The 19,408-nt window shown below is 50.0% G+C and overlaps 1 protein-coding gene across 3 annotated transcripts in view; it reads right to left on the bottom strand.

Annotated features, from left to right (window-relative positions):
- Window positions 1-19,408, bottom strand: part of TOMM34 (translocase of outer mitochondrial membrane 34) — a 23,227-nt gene extending 3,819 nt beyond the window's left edge. For 2 of the 3 annotated variants that reach the window (XR_004343354.1, XR_003967589.1), the window contains exons 1-7: window positions 19,184-19,408; window positions 15,293-15,392; window positions 13,984-14,136; window positions 10,793-10,962; window positions 7,767-7,914; window positions 2,689-2,815; window positions 2,298-2,503 (exon numbers count right to left, since the gene is read on the bottom strand). Coding sequence is in view for 1 of the 3 variants with exons in the window: in XM_030309527.1 (XP_030165387.1) it covers window positions 2,399-2,503; window positions 2,689-2,815; window positions 7,767-7,914; window positions 10,793-10,962; window positions 13,984-14,136; window positions 15,293-15,392; window positions 19,184-19,310 (930 nt within the window). In the remaining 2 variants the exon portion in view is untranslated. Of the gene's footprint in view, window positions 1-1,477; window positions 2,504-2,688; window positions 2,816-7,766; window positions 7,915-10,792; window positions 10,963-13,983; window positions 14,137-15,292; window positions 15,393-19,183 lie in introns of those variants that run through there. The other variant, XM_030309527.1, reaches the window with a different exon arrangement.

Genomic DNA, 19,408 nt, shown 5'->3' with positions numbered 1-19,408 from the left:
CCTGACAGCTGCTATTATCTTCGTGGGATATAAAGTGGTATGACCGAGGACAATAGACCAGCGTCACAATATGACAAATACACATGAAACTATTCAAATACTTCTGAAAACTTCTAGGAGGGGAGCCTGGGTGGCTCAGTTGGTTAAGTGTCCAACTTCAGTTCAAGTCATGATCTCAGTTTGCTGAGTTCAAGCCCCACATCGGGCTCTGTGCTGACAGCTCGGAGCCTGGAGCCTGCTTGGGATTCTGTGTCTCCCTCTCTGCTTCTCCCCTGCTCGTGCTCTCTCAAAAATAAATGTTAAAAAAAAAAAATTTTCCTAGGAAATACTAAAAAAGAAGGAACATTTATATGTAAGGTGTTCCCTGCAGTTATTTATAATAGTGAAAAATTAGGAACAACCAAAATGTCCAGCAACAGATAAATGATTAAAAAACAGTTAAGTGTGATAAATATAATAAAGCGTATTCTCTCAAAAAAAAGGCGGGGAGCAATAACAGGGGTCCAGCTCCCCACTTTAGTCCTTTGGCCACGCCCACGGAGTCTGTCCAGACCCTGAAATCTGCTTAGCTCAGAGGTCTGTGGCTGCTCACACAGCAGAGAGACTCATCCTTCCAAAAGGTCAGAATCGGTGTGCTGAGTGGTGCTCAACACGCTATGTGACAGGGAGCAAAGGGACAATGAAAACCCTGTCTTTAGAGTCCTCAAATTTCTGCTTAAGGGGAAAACAATTTAATTGGGACACAGCCCAGGAAAGGGTAGCAGCCCTTAGTTCTGGACAAATCCTAAAGCGCCCTCCAGCCTCATCCACACCGTTTTGTGAACTCGAGGGGTACTTTCTGGTCCTGGTCCTCACCCTGTCCTCCTACCTAGGGCCTTGACAAATGTCTGTTTTGTCTGCTTGGATTGTTTTTCCGCCTTCTTTACCAGTTAAACTCCCACATTAGAACTCAATTCGAGGGGCGCCTGGGTGGCTCAGTCGGTTAAGCATCTGACTTCGGCTCAGGTCACGATCTCACAGTTCGTGAGTTCGAGCCCCGCGTCGGGCTCTGTGCTGACAGCTCAGAGCCTGGAGCCTGCTTCACATTCCGTGTCTCCCTCTCTCTCTGCCCCTTCCCTGCTCATGCTGTGTCTCTCTCTGTCTCAAAAATAAATAAACATTAAAAAAAAAAAAAATTAAAAAAAAAAAAAAAAAAAAACTCAATTCGAGCTCTACTTCCTCAGGGACCCCTTTCCCTCCACAGGGTCCAATCCCCCCAGTGAGGCAGGGAAAGCATCGTGTGGCGGCTTCTCTAAAACGCTCAATCTGGCTGCCGTTTGTTCCTGGGATTATCTGATTACCTTCTTGCTGTTCCACTAGAGCCTCAGCCCTCTGAGAGCAGGGACCATGTCTATTGACTATGATTTCACCAGCACTATACACAGAGCCTGGCCCATGCGGATACTCCAGGAAGTGTGTCCAGTGAGTGGATGAGTGCTGAACAGGCAGTGGCTTTTATTATTGCAAAGTTCAAAGCACAGAGCAGAAAAAGCACAAACATAAGCACAGCACACCTTTCTTGTACAAGAAAGATGTTTAATGCAAAAGCTCAAATACACAGTTGGACATCAGTCAGTTTAGTTCAAATTAAGTTCGTATTACAAAGAACCAAGAAGCTTGGAGGGGGCCACTGTTGAGGTCAAAAGGAAGTCTCTGCCCAAACTGGAAGAACACTGCCTTCGAGAAGGGCTTTCTCTCTTGGAAAGGCCCACCTCTGGAAGTGCCCTCACCCCTGGACTCTTCAAACACCTAAGGCACCTCCGTGAAGGTGCAGCAGCACAGAGCCACGGGCAAAGCCACCCCCGGGTCAGGATTCCGCATCCCCACCAGAGGAGGGCCCCGCCAAAAGGCACTGGGGCTCAGAACACAGGGGACTCTGCCAAGGACGGGGTGGGCACGGCAGCCCTGGAGAACCAGCTCAACAGGCTGCTTTGGGTGTAGGTGGGCCGGGGTCTTCTGGTTTATCCCTCACCCGCCCCCACCCCGGAGCTCGGTTTGCTCAGATGAACCACAGTGAGATGGGTCTGGTGAAGAAGCTACAAGGGCAGCAGTTGGTAGTATGCTTGGGGCGGGGACAGAGCCAAGTGCTCTGCCGAGGAGGACCCGTTTCTGCCGTCCTGCTAGCTGTCTGGGGGGGTGGGGTGGGGGACAATAGGGCTCTAGTGGGGACCATTCCGGCAAAACATCGTTTTTGGTTTTTTACTACACTGGGCTTAATTTGAATGAGCCAAGCCTCTTACAAGGTGGGAAGCCATCACCTCTGAGTTGCTTCAGAGCTCACTCTGGGGCAGGCGAGGTCCCAGGAGCAGGCACGGAGGAGGGAGCTCAGGCAGAGGTTTCCCGCTGCCCTTCTGGGTGTTTAGTTTAAGCTCTGGTTAACTTCCTGCTGCAACTTCTGGGCAGGGCCGTTCCTGGGCTCAAGTTGCAGGAGACAACTGATGTCTTCAAAGCTGGATTTATAGTCCTGAGAGAAGAGAGCAGGGGGTGAGGATGAGGCCCTGATGGAGGCAAGGTGAAGTGGAGACGGCAGGCCTGCCCTGAGCCACGTGGGGGCCCCAGAAGGGACGTGGCACCACCTCACCCTGCTCTGGGAGGACCGCCACCAGCACGGACGTCTCGGACGGTCCCTTTCAGTCAGGGTCTTCTTACCTTGAGTGCCTTGTAGGCTTGAGCTCGTCTGTAGAATGCCTTCACGTTCCTTCCATCCAGCCTGAGGGCTTCTGTGCAATCCTTCACTGCTTCCTTGTACTGCTTCAGAACCAAATGGCAGAGCGCTCTGATGGGGAAAGACCGTTTGAAGGTTTCAATCACTGCTTGGAGGCCGCCCACCAGCCACAAGGAGGTTTGAGGGCTGACCTCGGACTCGGACTCGCCAAACACCTGCTCTGTGCTGCATACTTTTTAGCTTCCTCACCCTCGAAGCAAACCACCAGCTCGGCCCAGAGGGGCCAGGGGCCCCGTGCACGCACCAGTGCCAGCGTAAGGCAGAGCCCAGACGGGAGCCCGGTGTGCAGGTCTCCACCCCCTAACCACATCCAGTCATCACTTGGTCTACTTCACGCTCCCGTCCTGTGCTCTTTTCACATCAAGAAAAGGATCCTGAAACCTCCCCCTCAATGGATTAAAAAGTCATCTACCTTAAACAAATACTGGACTCCAAGGATATGCATGCGGACGTGTTAGCAGTGAGAAGTAAAGATGCCTCCAGCTCACCCTGAAATGCGCCTAAACTAAGAACAATCGATAGCTAAACAGCGATAAAGCAAATGTGACAAAACGTTAATAAGGAATCGACGGTAGGTATGCGGGTGTCCAGTGTCCAGTTCTTTCAACTGATATTGTGAAAATTTTCACAATCATGGGAAAAAACAGTTGCATACATCATACAACAAGACGCTCTACACCTACGGGGAAAGAAGTATGTATATCTTCATCCATTTTCAATTATTTTCCCCAAGGACGGTCATGAAAAACAGGTGTCTTGGAACTCATTTGCTATTTTCAGTGAGAATAGAGTATTTGCTTAGTTGGATGAACCATCACTTATTTTACCAATTCCTTAACTACAGATCTTTTTCATTTCTTCCAGTTTGTAAACACAAGGTGCTGCCATGAGCATCCTTGTGCATAAAGCTTAGCGCCTATCACGAGGGACAGATGGGTCAACAGATACACGCATTTAAAATCTTGACTCTTACTGCCAAAATGTTCTCCAAAAGAGCTGCTCTCGTACAACCAGTTATTGATAGAGCCTATTTTCCTGTAAGTGAACTAATCCTGGGTCTCAACCTTTAACTTATTAATATTGGAAGAAAACAGTGTCTCACTATTTTAACGTAGTTGCTTTAAATATGGGCAAAGCTCTGTGTCTTTACATAAGACTTTTTAACCTTATTAAAATTTACGGGGCGCCTGGGTGGCGCAGTCGGTTAAGCGTCCGACTTCAGCCAGGTCACGATCTCGCGGTCCGTGAGTTCGAGCCCCGCGTCGGGCTCTGGGCTGATGGCTCCGAGCCTGGAGCCTGTTTCCGATTCTGTGTCTCCCTCTCTCTCTCTGCCCCTCCCCTGTTCATGCTCTGTCTCTCTCTGTCCCAAAAATAAATAAAAACGTTGAAAAAAAAAATTAAAAAAAAAAAAAGCAGTTGACACAGTGGCCATATTAAAAAATAAATAAATAAATAAAATTTACCTTTAATGACCTCTGTGGTCCCCACCTCCCCATTCCCTAGCTCTATAATACATTCCACACTGCAAAATAATTAACCCACGCATTCTTCTAGAACATAATTTTTACTTTCTACATTTGAAACCGTGGTCCACTTAGGATTTATTTTAATAAGGAGTGAGGTAGGGATTCAGGCTTATTTTTAACTCCTATCCAGGCAACCCAACACTACTCATTGGAAAATCCGTCTTTTCCCTACACTTTATCATCTGCTAAATTCTCGTAGGCTGCTATTCTCATTTTTTCCTGACAAACTTCAGAATCATTATCGTGAATTAAAAAACTCTAATGTTTTTACTGAGACTGCATGGATTTATAAATTAGAAAAAGCTCCCCCTTGTATCAATTTTTTTAAAGTAACCTCTGTGCCCAGCAATGGAACCTGAACATATGAAATAGAGAGCCAGAGCTCCATGCTCCGCTGGCAGAGACAGCCAGACCCCCCTGCCCCCCCAGCATACCAATTTAAAAGCCGGCACAACAGGGGTGCTTGGGTGGCTCAGTCAGTTAAGCATCTGACTTCAGTTCAGGTCATGATCTCATGGTTTGCGTGTTCGAGCCCCACGTCGGTCTCTGTGCTGACAGCTCAGAGCCTGGAGCCTGCTTCAGATTCTGTGTCTCCCTCTCTCTCTCTCTGCCCCTTCCCAGCTCGCATGCTGTCTCTCTTCAAAAATAAACATTAAAAAAATTTTTTTTGTTGTTAATAAAAGCAGGCACAAATTCTTTGTCATTCTTCCCACTGAAGGAGTCCTATGTTCTCTCCCCTCTAATTCAGGTAGGTTTGGGGACTGACCAGTAGAGAGGAAAGGGCATGGTAGAGCATTAAAATGGCATCTGGGGGGTGGCTGGGTGGCTCAGTCAGTTAAGTGTCTGACTTTGGCTCAGGTCATGATCTCACGGTTCATGAGTTCAAGCCCTGCCTTGGGGGAGCCCCACTTCTGTTTCTTGTTCACTTATGTGCTCTCTCTCAAAAAAAAAAAAAAAAGGCATCTGCGATGAGGTATAATTTCAGTCTCAGTGGATGGAAAATTCGTCAATATAAAATATAAAGTTATCAGTCCTCTAAATTTTTATTTGAGAGAGAAAGCGTGAGCGGGAGAGGGGCCGACAGGGAGAGAGAGAATCCCATGCAGGCTTCACGATGTCAGCATGGAGCCCAACGCGAGGCTCGATCCCACAACCATTGGATCATGACTGAGCTGAAATCAAGAGTTGGACGCTTAACCAACTGAGCCACTCAGGTGTCCCACAGTCCTCTAAGTTAAAAATTCTTTAAGTTTGTTTATTTTTGAGAGAGAGAGAGAGAGAGAGAGAGAGAGAGAGAGAATCCCAAGCAGGCTCTGCACTAACAGTGCAGAGCCAAAGGCAGCGCTTGAACCCACGAACCAGGAGATCATGGCCTGAGGCAAAATCAAGAGTCAGACGCTTAACCAACTGAGCCACCCAGGCACCTCTAAATTAAATTTATAAATTCATGGGCGCCTGGGTGGCTTGGTCGGTTGAGCATCCGACTTCGGCTCAGGTCATGATCTCGCGGTTTGTGAGTTCGAGCCCCACATCAGGCTCTGTGCTGACAGCTCAGGGCCTGGAGCCTGCTTTGGATTCTGTGTCTCCCTCACTCTCTACCCGTCCCCCACTCACACTCTGTCTCTCTCTCCTTCAAAAATAAACATTTAAAAACATAAATAAATTTATAAATTTATAAATTCAATGTAACCATAACCAAAAGCGCACCAAGATACTTTCTGGAGTCTGTCAAGACAATCCTAAGGTTTAGCCAGAACGAACCTGGGAAAACAGTGATGCTCTGAGTAAGAAGAATAAGGAAAAGACTAGCCCTACAAGATATTATAAAGCAGTAATAATTGAAACAGTGTGGAATGGACACATTTGCATGAAAACTGTATTTAACAAACAAACATTGTCCCAAAAGTGGTAAAACTCCAGGAAAACAGGCTGGCAGGAGTCTCTAGCAGGATGAGGTCAGCGAGTCAGGCAGGCCCAGAGATACAGGAATCAAGCTGCCACTGCGTCAACACAGAACAGCAGGCAGCAGCCCTTTATTCCAGGTGAGCCGGGCAGGCTGAGGCACCAGGCACCCTTGGTCCAATCAGCCAGTAAAACCACAGGGCCAAAGCCCCAAATCCACTCTTTGTAAGTTCTCTTTTCACCTCATTTGACACCGAAACCTGACCTGCACGGACGTGAGGCTACTTGGTCATTCTTTAACACCGCCCTGTGACAAGTGGAATTCTGCTATGTTTCACGGCAGAAATGTTAACAGCAAGTTTCAGCAAGCTGCCCCAGACTCTGTGCGAGCATTATGTGATTCGGTATACGGACCATGTCACCTGACTCAAACCTGGAATGCCTTTTATCCCAAGAATTTTGCATAGGGAATGGAGACACTACAGTAGAGCCAAGGTTTTTTTTATTTTTTTAAATGTTGATTTTTGAGAGAGGGAGAGAGGTGAGCAGGGGAGGGGCAGAGAGATGGAGAGAGAAAGATTCTCAAGCAGGCTCTGCACTGTCAGCACAGAGCCCAATTTGGGGGTCAAACTTACAAACCGTGAGATCATGACCTGAGCCAAAACCAAGAGTCAGATGCTCAACCGGTTGAGCCACCCAGGTACCCCCATCCAAGGTTTTTGAACCAGAGTAACATGCGTATGTAAGCAGGAGAGGAGAAACAGATTCACAACATTTTATCGTAAATCTTTTATGACAAATGATTGGATCAGACATGGTCCCTTGCTGAATATTTCAACTTCTGACAGTAAAACTAATAGAAAGATCTCACCGGAGCCAGGTTCCAATTCTGTCTCCACCATTTAATGGCTGGGTGAGCTGAGGTAAAGCCCTTTCTGCTCTGAGCCTCCGATTTCTTGACTTTACAGGGGAAGACCACCTACCAATACGTCGGAAGTGTGCTGCAAAGCAGTGACTCCCACACAATAAAAGGGATGGTGTCCTCACTGTGTGTGGAAAGAAGCACCAGCCACAGACAGCAGTTCATGGTGCAGAGCGCTCAACAGCGCCACCCACAGGTCAAACCCTTCAGGCAAGACCTTGCTCCTGGGCCAGGTGACCATTAGTCCACGGCCTGGGTCGTGCCCTAGGGCTGGGACAGTGCCAACACTTCTAACCGGAGGGGCTTAGAGAAGCCGTGGGGCTAGGGGGAAGGGGGAAGGCGGAGAGACATGTATTGAGGCTTTTACTTTCGGAGTATGCTTATTTGGGTGGTTCAGGAATATCTGAGGGGGAGAAGGCCCGACAAAGCCCAGGCTCCACACTGGCACCGCTCTTTCTATTCCTCTAAGGTAGCAGATGCCACGGGCAACACCTGCCTCACGGTGACCAAAACCCGTGTGAAGGTAGGTTTGGAGCTACAACATGCTGACCAAAACGCTAGGAATGAAGAGCCCACCCTAGTCCGAGAGAAGACTCTGGAACAGTATCCAACGTCCTAAAATCCCCTGGGCCAGCAGCTACATGGAAGATACCTGTTGCTGTATGTGGCGGACTCCACGTCACTAAATGAGAGGCTTTCACTGTACTTCTCAATAGCTTTCTTATGGTTTCCCTTCTTTACAAGCTCATTGCCTTCTTCCTTCAGAACTCTGGCTCTCTCCACATCCCCAGCAGAAGGCACTAGATACAAATTCAGAAGGGGAAAAAGCCATGGAGCGGGTGCCCAAGCGAGACCCACGAGGCCTCGCCGGCCCCGTCTCTTCCAAGTCATCTGCCACCCTCCCCCACTGTCCCCCCCCCCCTGCCGCCAAGATCCCTACGCTGCCCTAAAGCAGCCTCCCTGATGAAGGAGTCCCCCATGTGGCTTCTGGGAAATTAAACAATTTTTCAGTCATAGGAGGTTGGGGACTCCCATACATACTTAGACATGCACATAAGAATAGACAGAACTCGGGTTCTAGTCCGGGTGCTGCCACTTAGGAGCTGGGGATCTCGTGGGGCCCAAGTCTTCTGGACCTTAGTCTCTCCATCCACCGGGGCACTACCTGCCCCACACGTGGCTAGTTTAGGACGAAATCTGAGCATGCAGAACATCCTACAAACTTAAAGCAGGAGAGTAAGTAAATGAGATTTAAATAAGCAAGCATCTGAGAAAAAAAGGGTATAGCTCCCAGGCTTCAGAAAAGGGCAGAAGAGCCCGCCAGTCTTCACGATGGCTTTGGCCCAGGCCTGCATCCTCCCTCACGAAGTGCGTGCAGCTTCCCCACCCCCGCCCTGACAGGGAGACAAGGTGAAATGCAAGCTGCTCACTTGGCTTTCCGGCCCTTCACTGAGCAGCCCCACATCGTCGTTCCAGACCTCACTCCCATTTCACCTGTTTTTGTAATTTTTAAAAACTACCTTTATAAAATACTGGATATGTATGGCACAGGTAAGGTTTTAGGAACTGAACTAACACCCTTGAACTTATCCCTCACCTTAAGAAACAGAACATTCACTAGGACCTTTAAAGCCCTGTGGGGCCCCCTCCCCAAATCAATCCACTCCTGGAGGAAACCATTATCGCCAATCCTGTGCTCCTTTCCCCCTCTTTTTTCTTGGTAGGTTAACTATATACAACAGTTTCTATAAACCATTTGCTGTTTATTTTGTTTTTAAACTTCGTATAAAAGAATAAACGATTCTAACTATGCTTCTTTGATCTGGTTTTGTCTTCTCCCCTCACCAACGTGATCCTGAGATTCACCTGTGTTGATGTCGATGCCTGGAGTTCATTCACTCTCACTGCTGTGGTACAACTGATTTATCTGTTCTATTTACAGATTTGGGTTGTTTTCCAGTTGTGTTTTTTGCTGCTGCAAACATTCTTGAACATGTCTCCTCTGCGCACATGCATGAGGTTCTCTAGAAGCAGAGCCAACGGGCTGCCGCGTACACACGTCTTCAGCCTGACCTCGGCTCTGCGACACAGCACGCTGCAGGCACGCGGATTCCCACTGTTCACCTGCGATGCCCACAGGCTGCATTCTCTCACGTTCTCTGGCACCTCCCCCAGAAGCCATTCCCCAAACCCCTCAGTGCACACGTTAGTTCACGTTTTGAACTCCCCAGATACTAAAGACTCTAAAGCACTTATTCTTCCTCCTGTATTTTCTTTTTTTTAAGTAGGCTCTACCGCCAATGTGGGGCTTGAACCTACAACCCTGAGATCAAGAGTCATGTGCTCCACAGACTGAGCCAGCCAGGCACCCCTTTCCTCCTGTATTTTAAAATGCTGTTTATGTGTCCCAGTCTCATCAGACTGAGAGCTGCCTGAGGGCCGAGACTGCCTGCCTTCTCTATGTCACACTGCCTAGCACAGCACCTGCAAAACATATGGCTCAGTGGCTCTGAAAGAAGGAAATTAATGGTAGGTGCTCTGAAGCCATCTGGTTCATCAGCACCCCACATTTTCATTCCGGAGAAGAACGGGGGACACTTAGCAGGTTTCCACAAACCAGAGTGAGTGCTACCCATGGCCAGATAGGTTCCCTCCTGGGAAGGGGAGTTAACTCTGCCCTCCCCTGACACCCATGGCTGGGCTCCAGCCTGCACACCTGCTGCACCTCCTCCCCTCACCACCTAGCTTGCTGGGCCCACCTGAGGCCCCTGGAGCACTGGTGAGCCTGTCTGTGCCTCAAAAATGGCCTCTTACTCAGTCTCCTGTCTTTGGGTTACCTGATTTTCATCTCCCTTCTCTTATTCATCCTCCAGGGACTCCTTGCACGCGTGTGGGTGTGTGTTCGTTCTTGGGGAAGCATCACCCTCTAGTTAAGAAGGTGGGACAGATGGCTTACGGTGGAGCTCATCACAAAATCTCAGCCCCTGGTCACAGTGACTAATTCAGACAATAGCCTGTGACCAAATGGGCCGGAATCATTGAGAAAACATGTGACCTAGGGATTTAAAGGAAAGACACTCTCTCCTTCTTAGAGGGCTATTGGAAGAAGAAACCAACCTTCTTCTCCTCCTCTGAGCCATGAGGCACGGCATATGCACATGAGGCCAGGAACTGCTACAGCCGCTTCACTACTAGGAGGGATGACTGCCCCAAGACAAAGCCAACACACTAGAGGAGAGAGCTGAGAGAGCACGGAGGAATGGACTCAGAGTCTGAGAATGTTGTGAGCGGCTGGAGCAAACCCTGCCTGAACCTGAACTCTGAACTTCTCAGTTTCATGAGCCAGTACATTCTCTTTGTTGTTTTCACCACGTTGAGTCTTCTGCTCTTGCTACCAAAACACCCTGGATGATCCATCCCCAGCGCCGCCAGAGGAACCAATGCCGTACGTACACTGACGCACGAGGCTAGGAGTTCCAGGCGTCTTCTATCGCTTCACCTGTACAGCGGTGGGTGGGCTTTCTCATCACCTCAGTCTCTAAGAGGTTAGGACTTTGTATTTTTTCTTTCAGATATTTTTTATAGAGCAGCTTAACCAAGGCCAATTTTTATAGGATTACTCTAGAGAAAGTGGCTATGGGGAGACTATGCCACTCCGGGCAGCAAGTCACAACTTACCTCTGCTCTTTGCCGCTGTGGTTTCTCTGAATTTGCTCTTAGCTCTTTCTCTGCGGCATTCGGAGGGCAAGGACTCCCACCTCTTCTGAGCCGAAACAGGCACCAAGGGGGTCAAGGGCAGCTTCAGGCGCCACTCGGGCCCAAGTGAGTCCATGAGAGCTCTGCTCATCCTGGAAAGGCAGACAGAATTACAGGGAGGTTTCCGGCTGGGTCCGGAAGATATTCCTCCTCTCATAAATCCAAAGCGGGTGTACGAGAGCCACCATCTCTTCCTGGCCTTCTAACACACAGCGGGAAAGGGACAGAAGTCTGCACACGACAGTACCCCCTGCTGCCATGACATTACTCATCTACATTAACTTCAAAGTGGTGACTGCTGCTCGTGAAGCATACTCCACCTTATCCCCAGAGGACGACACATGCCCCAAGAAAGGAAATGTTTTATATCTTCCTAATGGATCTATGACAAGGCCACGCAAGCACCTGACGTTGGATTTTTAAAAAGTGCAAATCTTCTGTCATTCTCTCATTTTAAAACCCTTCAGTGGTTCCCGTTTCCCTGGGCTGGCGGGGCCTGACACCTGGTCCCTTCCCGCCTCTCCGCTTTTACCGTGTGCCACGTTCCCTCTTGATCCCTATGTTCCAGGCTTTGCACATGCTCTTCCCTCTACCCGGAACAATCTCTTCCACCTCCCGTTCCCCATCTCCCCCTTCTGGCCCAGCTAACTTGCTTCAAATGCTGCTCGGGGACCTCATCCATCTTGTATGTGCTCAACCAGCGAACAGAGCCAACTGTGTGCTTTTTCGGCTCCAACGACTGCCTCCTAGAGGCAGTGTGACTAGAATGAAAGCGTCACAGGCCGGCATCACTGCAAACTCATGTCCTTGGACTCTGATTGGCACGGCTGTTTCAAACCTCCACCCTCCTCGGCCCGGCTCCCTCACCCTCCTCCTTCTTCGGGGCAAACGTCCCCATCCTGAAAATGTGCAAGGTCACCTGACCCTTACCATTTCTCTCCCATCACAAATGAAGAAGTGACGAGGCCAACCTCTCCACCGAAGCTCCGGGTCTCCCCTCTCCCTGCCTCTAGGAGCAACCATGGCCAGCACCTCTTCTACAGCTTCAACCTTTCTCCGTGCCCGGAGGGCCGCCTGGAGGCCCCACTCTGACTGCACAGCTGGACTCCTCTGCCTCTCCTCAGCCAGACCTCTTGAACTGCTGCTGTCACATCCACCAGTGACTTCATTCTTAAACCCAGAAGTCCGCGTAAGCTCCCTGCAACACCCGACAGGAAGGATGTCTTCGTCCTTCTGGAAACACTTTCTCCCGAAATGCTCCAAGTTCCCTCCTACCCTCCAGCTGCTGTTCTCCTGAAGTCCCTCAAATGTTGCGATTTTCAAAGCTCCATCCTCTCCCCCCAGCTCACTTGCCATGGGGGTCTTCTCTCCCACAACCTCAATCCACCTCGACGCCGATGACCTCTGAATCCAAATGTCTGCCCTGTATTCTTCTCCTTTGCCCCCAACCACTGTCCTTACATCTCCCGTCTCGGGTCCCCTCCAATGCAACCTGTCAGCCTCCGGGATGTCTCTTCTTTTAAATTTTTTTTTTTTTTTTTTTTTTTTTTTTTTAACATTTATTTTATTTTTGGGACAGAGAGAGACAGAGCATGAACGGGGGAGGGGCAGAGAGAGAGGGAGACACAGAATCGGAAACAGGCTCCAGGCTCCGAGCCATCAGCCCAGAGCCTGACGCGGGGCTCGAACTCACGGACTGCGAGATCGTGACCTGGCTGAAGTCGGACGCTTAACCGACTGCGCCACCCAGGCGCCCCCGGGATGTCTCTTCTATTCTTCCCTCTCACCACCCTCCTAACACCAAATCTCACTGAACTACTACCCAAATGTCCCCAGAACTGGTCCCACTGTCCTCCTTCCACTATCCCTACCGTCTCTTCTGAGTTACTGCTGGGCCCTTCCTACACTGCTCTCCTTCGTGTCATCCCTTGGCATGGAAGCTAGTCAGCTTTTCTCTCAAATCTGCTCCCGCTGTCCCCCTGCTAAAGCCCCTTTCACAAAGCCTCACCATGCCTGGATTAGGTCCAGGCCCCTGAGTGCCAGGCCCCATGTGATCTGGTCTCACCTCACCCGCCCGAGCTGAGCTCCTCACCAGCAGCGCCAAGCAAAATGGGACTTCTCGCAATTCCTGGAATCCATCATCCTCGCTCACCCTGCGCAGGCGGCCTTGTGGCTGCCCCGATCCCGGATTTCTATTCATTTCTCGGCCACGGCTCGCCTCCTCTGGAAAGTCCTGACCAGTCTCCTCCCTCCCCCTGGCTGGTCAGGTGCCCCTTTCTGCCCCTACAGCCCCCTGGGCTGCCGCCTACCACAGCACTCGACATACACGGGTGCACTTGGCTACTACTGGGGTTCCCCATGAGACTGGGGGCTCCATTACGGCAGCAAGAGCTATGTGTCAGGCATCAGCCCAGGCCCTAGGGCAAAGACGGGCACACGAGTGGCAGATTCTGTTGAAGGACAGAAACTAAAAGGAGGCAGAGAGAAAACGAGTGAAGCTAAAAATGACGCACTAAATACATACCATGAAGTCCTGTGAAGGGTTTGCTACGGTGTCATGTTCGGCTTTCTAGCAGCCCGTGCAAAGAGGGGAAACATGCTCAGGCACACAAATGAGGGTATCCGTGCGGTACAACCACTCAGAAGCCCAGAAAGCAGTGCTGCCCGACGGACCACCTGAAGGGGTCACAGTACAACATACAGAACCATCCCCACGAACACCACCCGTCGCCTTGTGCTGCGGCTGCCTGTGCCCCTGCCTTACTTTCCCTGCTCTAGGTAGGTCTGCGGAGCAAGTAGGATCTGTACCTGGTTGTTACTGCGGTCTTCCCCACCGAACCTGGCACAATCCTTCCAACAGAGCTCAGTAAGTGGTTACAGCGTGAATGACTCGGAGCAGCTAGGGAATCAATCCACCAGTCCTCTAAGTCTGACCCCGAACACACCTGCTAAACACAACAGCTGACTCTCCTTCTGCGTTTTCCCCACGTGCTCATTAGGAGTTTCTAAGCCTAGCCCAAAGGGACCCCCAGGAGATGCCCAAAGCAGTGGCCTCAAGTGCATCCGGAGGACAGGGAGTCCCAGAGAGACTGCGGGCGGTGGCTTAGGCTCACCTGTTGATGCCTTCCAAGGCCGATGTCACGCGGTCATCAATCTGCAGTGCGGTCTTGTAGTCGACATAAGCCAGGGGGTACTTCTCCAGAGCCTCGTAGGCGGACGCTCGCCGCAGCAGGGGCTTCAGGCTGAAGGGAACCAGGGCCAGTGCTCTAGGGCAGGAGGCACAAATGTCACCTGGCTGCTGAGTCACCAGGGCTCCCCTGCAGCTCCTTCCAGGCAGGGTCATGTGCAGCATTCAGTATACAGGAGGTCACATCTGGTAGAGACACTGCTAAAATGTCAAACCTTAGAGGAGGGACTTTTGAACTTGGACTGAGGTGGAGAAGGGCTGATGGACAGAAGGCCACTCGTACTGTGAAATCTGTGTGCCCGTCCATCAGTTTTCATGGTTGCAATCCACCCTGCAACCCCACCCCAAGTCAAGCACAAGTGCCTTGTAGTTCTCATTCCTCGATGTGTTTCTACAGAGGCTGACCTGGTGGGAAAACAGGCTCTGGAGTCAGATGGGGAGCGGTGTTGGAATTCTACCTCTGCCACCAGCCACGTGACCCCAGGCAGGTCACTTTACCATCTCGGTCCCCTGCAACCCAGTGCTAGCCTGGGCAGGGTGGTAAACTTACCCCACAGAGTGGTCATGAGCACTCCCAGAAGGAAACCTAGCACGGGCCTGGTACAAATGACCTTAGCACAGGCTCCATGAGCCTGCTCACTTCTCCTCCTCTCCCACCTATCACCAGGGCATGAATCTAAGGCAATACCACAGGACACAGGATCTGAGAACATGAAGTCCCATGTGCTAGTTCAGTGAGGAGGAAAGAAGGCAGGGTCAGACTAGCTCAGAGAAGAAAGAAGTATGAAAAACTGTTTAATGTTTAACATCCTTTACCCCTGGTCACCGATGAATACCTCTTAGTTTCTTTTGAGACCATTCACTAACCTCTATCCCTCTTTCTTTCCCTCCCTTGCTCCCACACACATCCACCGCAGAAAAATCCTGGGCAAGCCAGTCACCAGTCTGCAGCTCAATCTCACCCTCAGGTCCCAAACCTCAAAGGCCTTTAAGGCCCACCTCTAACTTCCCACCCTACTCCTTTTTTGGCAGACTCCAAAGACACAAGTCAGGGGCCACGAGGGGCCACGAGGACCCAAGTAGAGCCTCCTATCCTCAGTGACCCAGCGGTTGCTTCTGAATTATCTGGCATGGCTGTAACTGGTGGGATCGGTCCAAACAGTAACACAGGCCAGATAAACCCAGCCTCCTCTCCTGAGACCCCCAGGCTCCCAAGGTCACCCCTGCCCACTTACAAAGTGCAATCCTTGATGCAGTCCTTGCAGTTGCCATCCTTTAAGTGGCACACTGCACGGTTAGAGTAGAGAATACTTTCTTCTCCAGGGTTCGAAGAACCTGCCCAGGGGAAAGCAGACAACAGGAGATTAACAGGGTGGGAAATGGATGCCCTGGGGCTCTGGGATGTATTTCATATGAGTCCTGATCAGGCTTGTTGGTCTGATGGGCTGCCGGGTTTGTCATTCTCACGTGGAGCCAGAACGGGAGGCTTCCTGCCACTCACAGGGAGGGTGAGCCTCATTCTACCAACCACAGCTCGTTGCCCCAAACCTCTTCTCCAGCACTGAACTTGGGACCAGCCAAGAGACAAGACACGAAATAGCTGGCTTCTGCTCAGAGAAGTCTATGCTGTAACTACACGTGTGTGTGTGAGAATTTTATTACAAAAATCATGTAAACCCAATAAAAGCGTTCCTAAAAAAAGAAAAGAAAAAGGTGATACATAGACTGAACAAGGGTTGTGGGGACATAAAAGACAAGAGTAATTCCACCTGATCAAATCAGACAGGACTTTGCCAGGGAAAAGTCCTCTGGGTGTGGCAGGATTAAGCAGAACTTAATCAAAGAAAGGATTCGAGCTACCAACAAGCCTGATCAAGAAGCCCAGAGGGAGAATTATCAGGCACTTCTCTAAAGGCAGTCCTTATCCTCAGGAATCTCAGAAGCCTATGTCTTTTATTGTGTGGCCACAATGACTTTCATTTTTTTAAATGTTTATTTTTGAGACACACACACACACACACAGAACAGGAGCAGGGGAGGGGGAGAGAGAGAGAAAGACAGAGAGAGAGAAGGAGAGAGACAGACACAGAATCCAAAGCAGGCTCCAGGCTCCGTGCTGTCAGCACAAAGCCTGACTCGAGGCTCGAACTCACAATCCGTGAGATCATGCCCTGTGCCAAAGTCGGACGCTTAACCGACTGAGCCATCCAGGCGCCCCAACTCCCATTTTTAAAATAATTTTTCAACTACTTTATACCCACTAGGAAAACACACGAAAAACCCTGAAAACTACCAAGTGCTGACCCAGTAATTCCATCCTGGGTATATACACAAAAGAATTAGAAACAAACTCTCTTTTGAAAATTATGAAATAGCTAGAAGAAAACAGTGTAACAGGTACTTGACATCCACCACTGGACTTAGCACATGTTATATTTGTTTCCAGCCTTTTGAATTTTTGATACGGCCAAAGCTCCACTCAACCTCATCCTTCTCTCTTGCTCCCTCCTCAGACGCCCAGCGCTCAGCACAGTCCTGAGGTTGGGATGTGACATCCTCCTGCATGCCTGTGTGCCTGCTGCCATTACAGCTGCATTCCTAAGCTTTTCCCAAGTGGCACGCTATTGTCTATCCTTCAGCAATTTGCTTTTTTTCCATTAAGTATGTTTCCACGTTGAGGCATGACAGCTTTCATTCAACATCAACGGTGACAAACTTGATAAAATAATAACTTTTCCACCCTTATTTTGCCAGGCCCTGAGGGAGACAGCAGAGTATAGAAAAAAGTAAACTATACCCTGGCCTTTAAGGGAAGAGTACAATTGCTCACAACTTGTAGTGCACGTCAAGTCACTGGAGCGCACAGAAACAGCAGTGGGGCAGTGGCAAGGGGACTGGGACCTAGAATCCCGCCACTCAATCCCGCTGATCGAATGTGCCCACGTGACTATCACGTGAAGATACCACTTCACAGACCTGCTGGAAGGGTTCATTTTGTTAGGTTACTCCCTGCTGTCCTTTCAAGAGACGAAAAACTGATCACAGAAATCCAGGGATTTGCCCAGAAATTATCTGGACAATCAACAGCAAGATCAGAACCGAACGCTGGTCCCCTCCTAAATCCAGACACTAGGCCCTTCTAAGGATCCAGAATAAATCCACACAAAAGCACCAGCTTTTTTCCAGGCCGGCTGGAGTAGGATGAAAGAAAAAGGCAGAAATAGCAGTCTCACAGATTCATCCGTGACTTCATCAAGTGACACTGAGATGAGAAGGTGGGCCTAAAAAGGAGTGTTCTAGAAGAATAAGAGGTGGGCAAACGAGTGGCTTCCAACTGCAAAAGTTCAAACAAGAAAGACTGGAATTTGGAGAAGATTTGGGGAGAAGTCTAGCAAAGTGACTCAAAACTTGGACTTGCGAATCAGACCCATATTCAAATCCTGCCTCTGACATGTCTTTATTGTGTAATTCTTCTGGACTCCTCATCTAGAAAGTATCTTATCCACAGGTTTGTATGAAGATCAAAGAATTGACGTCTGTAATGTCAGGCACACAGTAAAGCACTCAACCAATACCAGCCAAGAAAGGGAGAGGAGGAAAACATAGGGAAATTGGTCCTACGGAAAATGAGGGCTCACGGGTAAGACACTTTTGGAGAAGAGGTTTGGGGCAATGGGCTGTGGTTGGTAGAATGAGGTTCATCACTTCTCCAAAGTGTCTCACCCATGAGCTGGAGGTCGGGAGAATGGACAAGGACATGCTATATACCTCTATTAAAAGTTATTTTTAAATGTTTATTTTTGAGAGAGAAAAAGAGAGAACAAGCAGGGAAGGGGCAGAGAGAGAGGGAGACACAGACTCCAAAGCAGGCTCCAGGCTCTGAGCTGTCAGCACAGGGCCCGATGCGGGGCTCGAACTCACGAACCGCGAGATCATGACCTGAGCCGAAGTCAGACGCTTAACCGACTGAGCCACCCAGGCGCCCATGCTACACCTCTATTTAAAGCAAAACTTCCCAGTAGCCTCCCATCAGGGAATACAATCCAAACTCCTTACCACAGCCTATTGTGTAAAATAAGGCCAGTAAGTCTCTGCTGCTCAAACTGCCCTCAACACTTCCTGTTCTTCCACAGCTCACTATACGCTGTGGCGCCTGGAACACACCGTGCTTATTCATCTGGGGCCCCTGGAATGAATAGTTCCTCCACCTGGAACACGCAGCACCCAAAAGTTTGTGCACCTGGCTTCTTCTCATCATTCAGACGTCACTTCAAATGTCACTGCTTCAAAGCTGTCCTTGACCTTCCACTCTAAAGGAGCTCCCCAGTCTCCTGCCTTACCACATCACTATTTGTCTTCTTTGCAGTCCTAATCGCGATCAGACAGGCCTTGTTTACATCTGGATAAAGAAAATGTGAAATATCCACACAATGGAAATTATATGGCCTTAAAAAGTTGGTAAGAAATTCTGTCACATGCTACAACACCGATTGCAACGTCCTCGAGGCCATTCTGCTAAGCAAAATAAGCCAGTCCCAAAAGACAAATACCACAGGACTTCACTCATTTGAAGTATCTAATCAAAACCAAGGATACACGAAATAGAAAGGTGGAAACCAAGGGCTGAGGGGGAGGAAAGGAAGATGACAGTGTTCAATGCGTAGAGTTTCAGTGTCGCAGATGAAAAAGTTCTAGCGATCTGTTGCACAACAATGTGAATTTACCTGCGCTTAAAAATGGTTACGAAAATAAATTTAAGGTTGTGAGTTTTTTTTTTTTTTTTTTACAGCAAGAAAACATGAGATCAAACATCCATTAATACGGAGATATGTTTGTGATATGTCAGCAAGTGAAAAAGAACCAGTAACAAAACCATATTACCATTAGGAAAAAAGGGGGTGGGGGGCGGGCGAAGAAAGAGCTAAGGAAGTCTCTCGCAGGATGCCAAAGCAGGGAGCGGGCGGGAAGGGTGCCGGGTGGCCCTGGTGAGCCAGACGACCGCTGAGAACGCAGGCCCCGGGGGGGTCGGGGGCCGAGCGAGGTCTGGGCGGCCGCGGGGCCGTGGGGGAGGAAACACCGGAGGGGGGGAGGCAGGCCTGGCGGAGAAACGGGGGCCAGGGTCGTACCTTGCGCCTCCAGCGCCCGCAGCGCGCGGCTGTACAGCGCCGCGGCCTCGGCGAACTGGCCGTTGCGGAAGCTTTGGTTGCCGGCGGCGCGGAGCCCCTCCACGGAGTCTGAGAGCTTGGGGGCCATCCCGGGGCCGGGCCGGCGAACCAGGGGGCGCGTCAGTTACCGCGCTGAGGCGTGCGCAACTGCGAGCGAGCGGGAGCACCCGCTGGCGAGGACTCAGA

The sequence above is a fragment of the Lynx canadensis genome, chromosome A3 (assembly GCF_007474595.2).
Source record: "Lynx canadensis isolate LIC74 chromosome A3, mLynCan4.pri.v2, whole genome shotgun sequence".
Taxonomy (NCBI): domain Eukaryota; kingdom Metazoa; phylum Chordata; class Mammalia; order Carnivora; family Felidae; genus Lynx; species Lynx canadensis.
The sequence above is the reverse complement of the archived record's forward strand: the minus strand, read 5'-3'. Positions and strand labels throughout refer to the sequence as shown.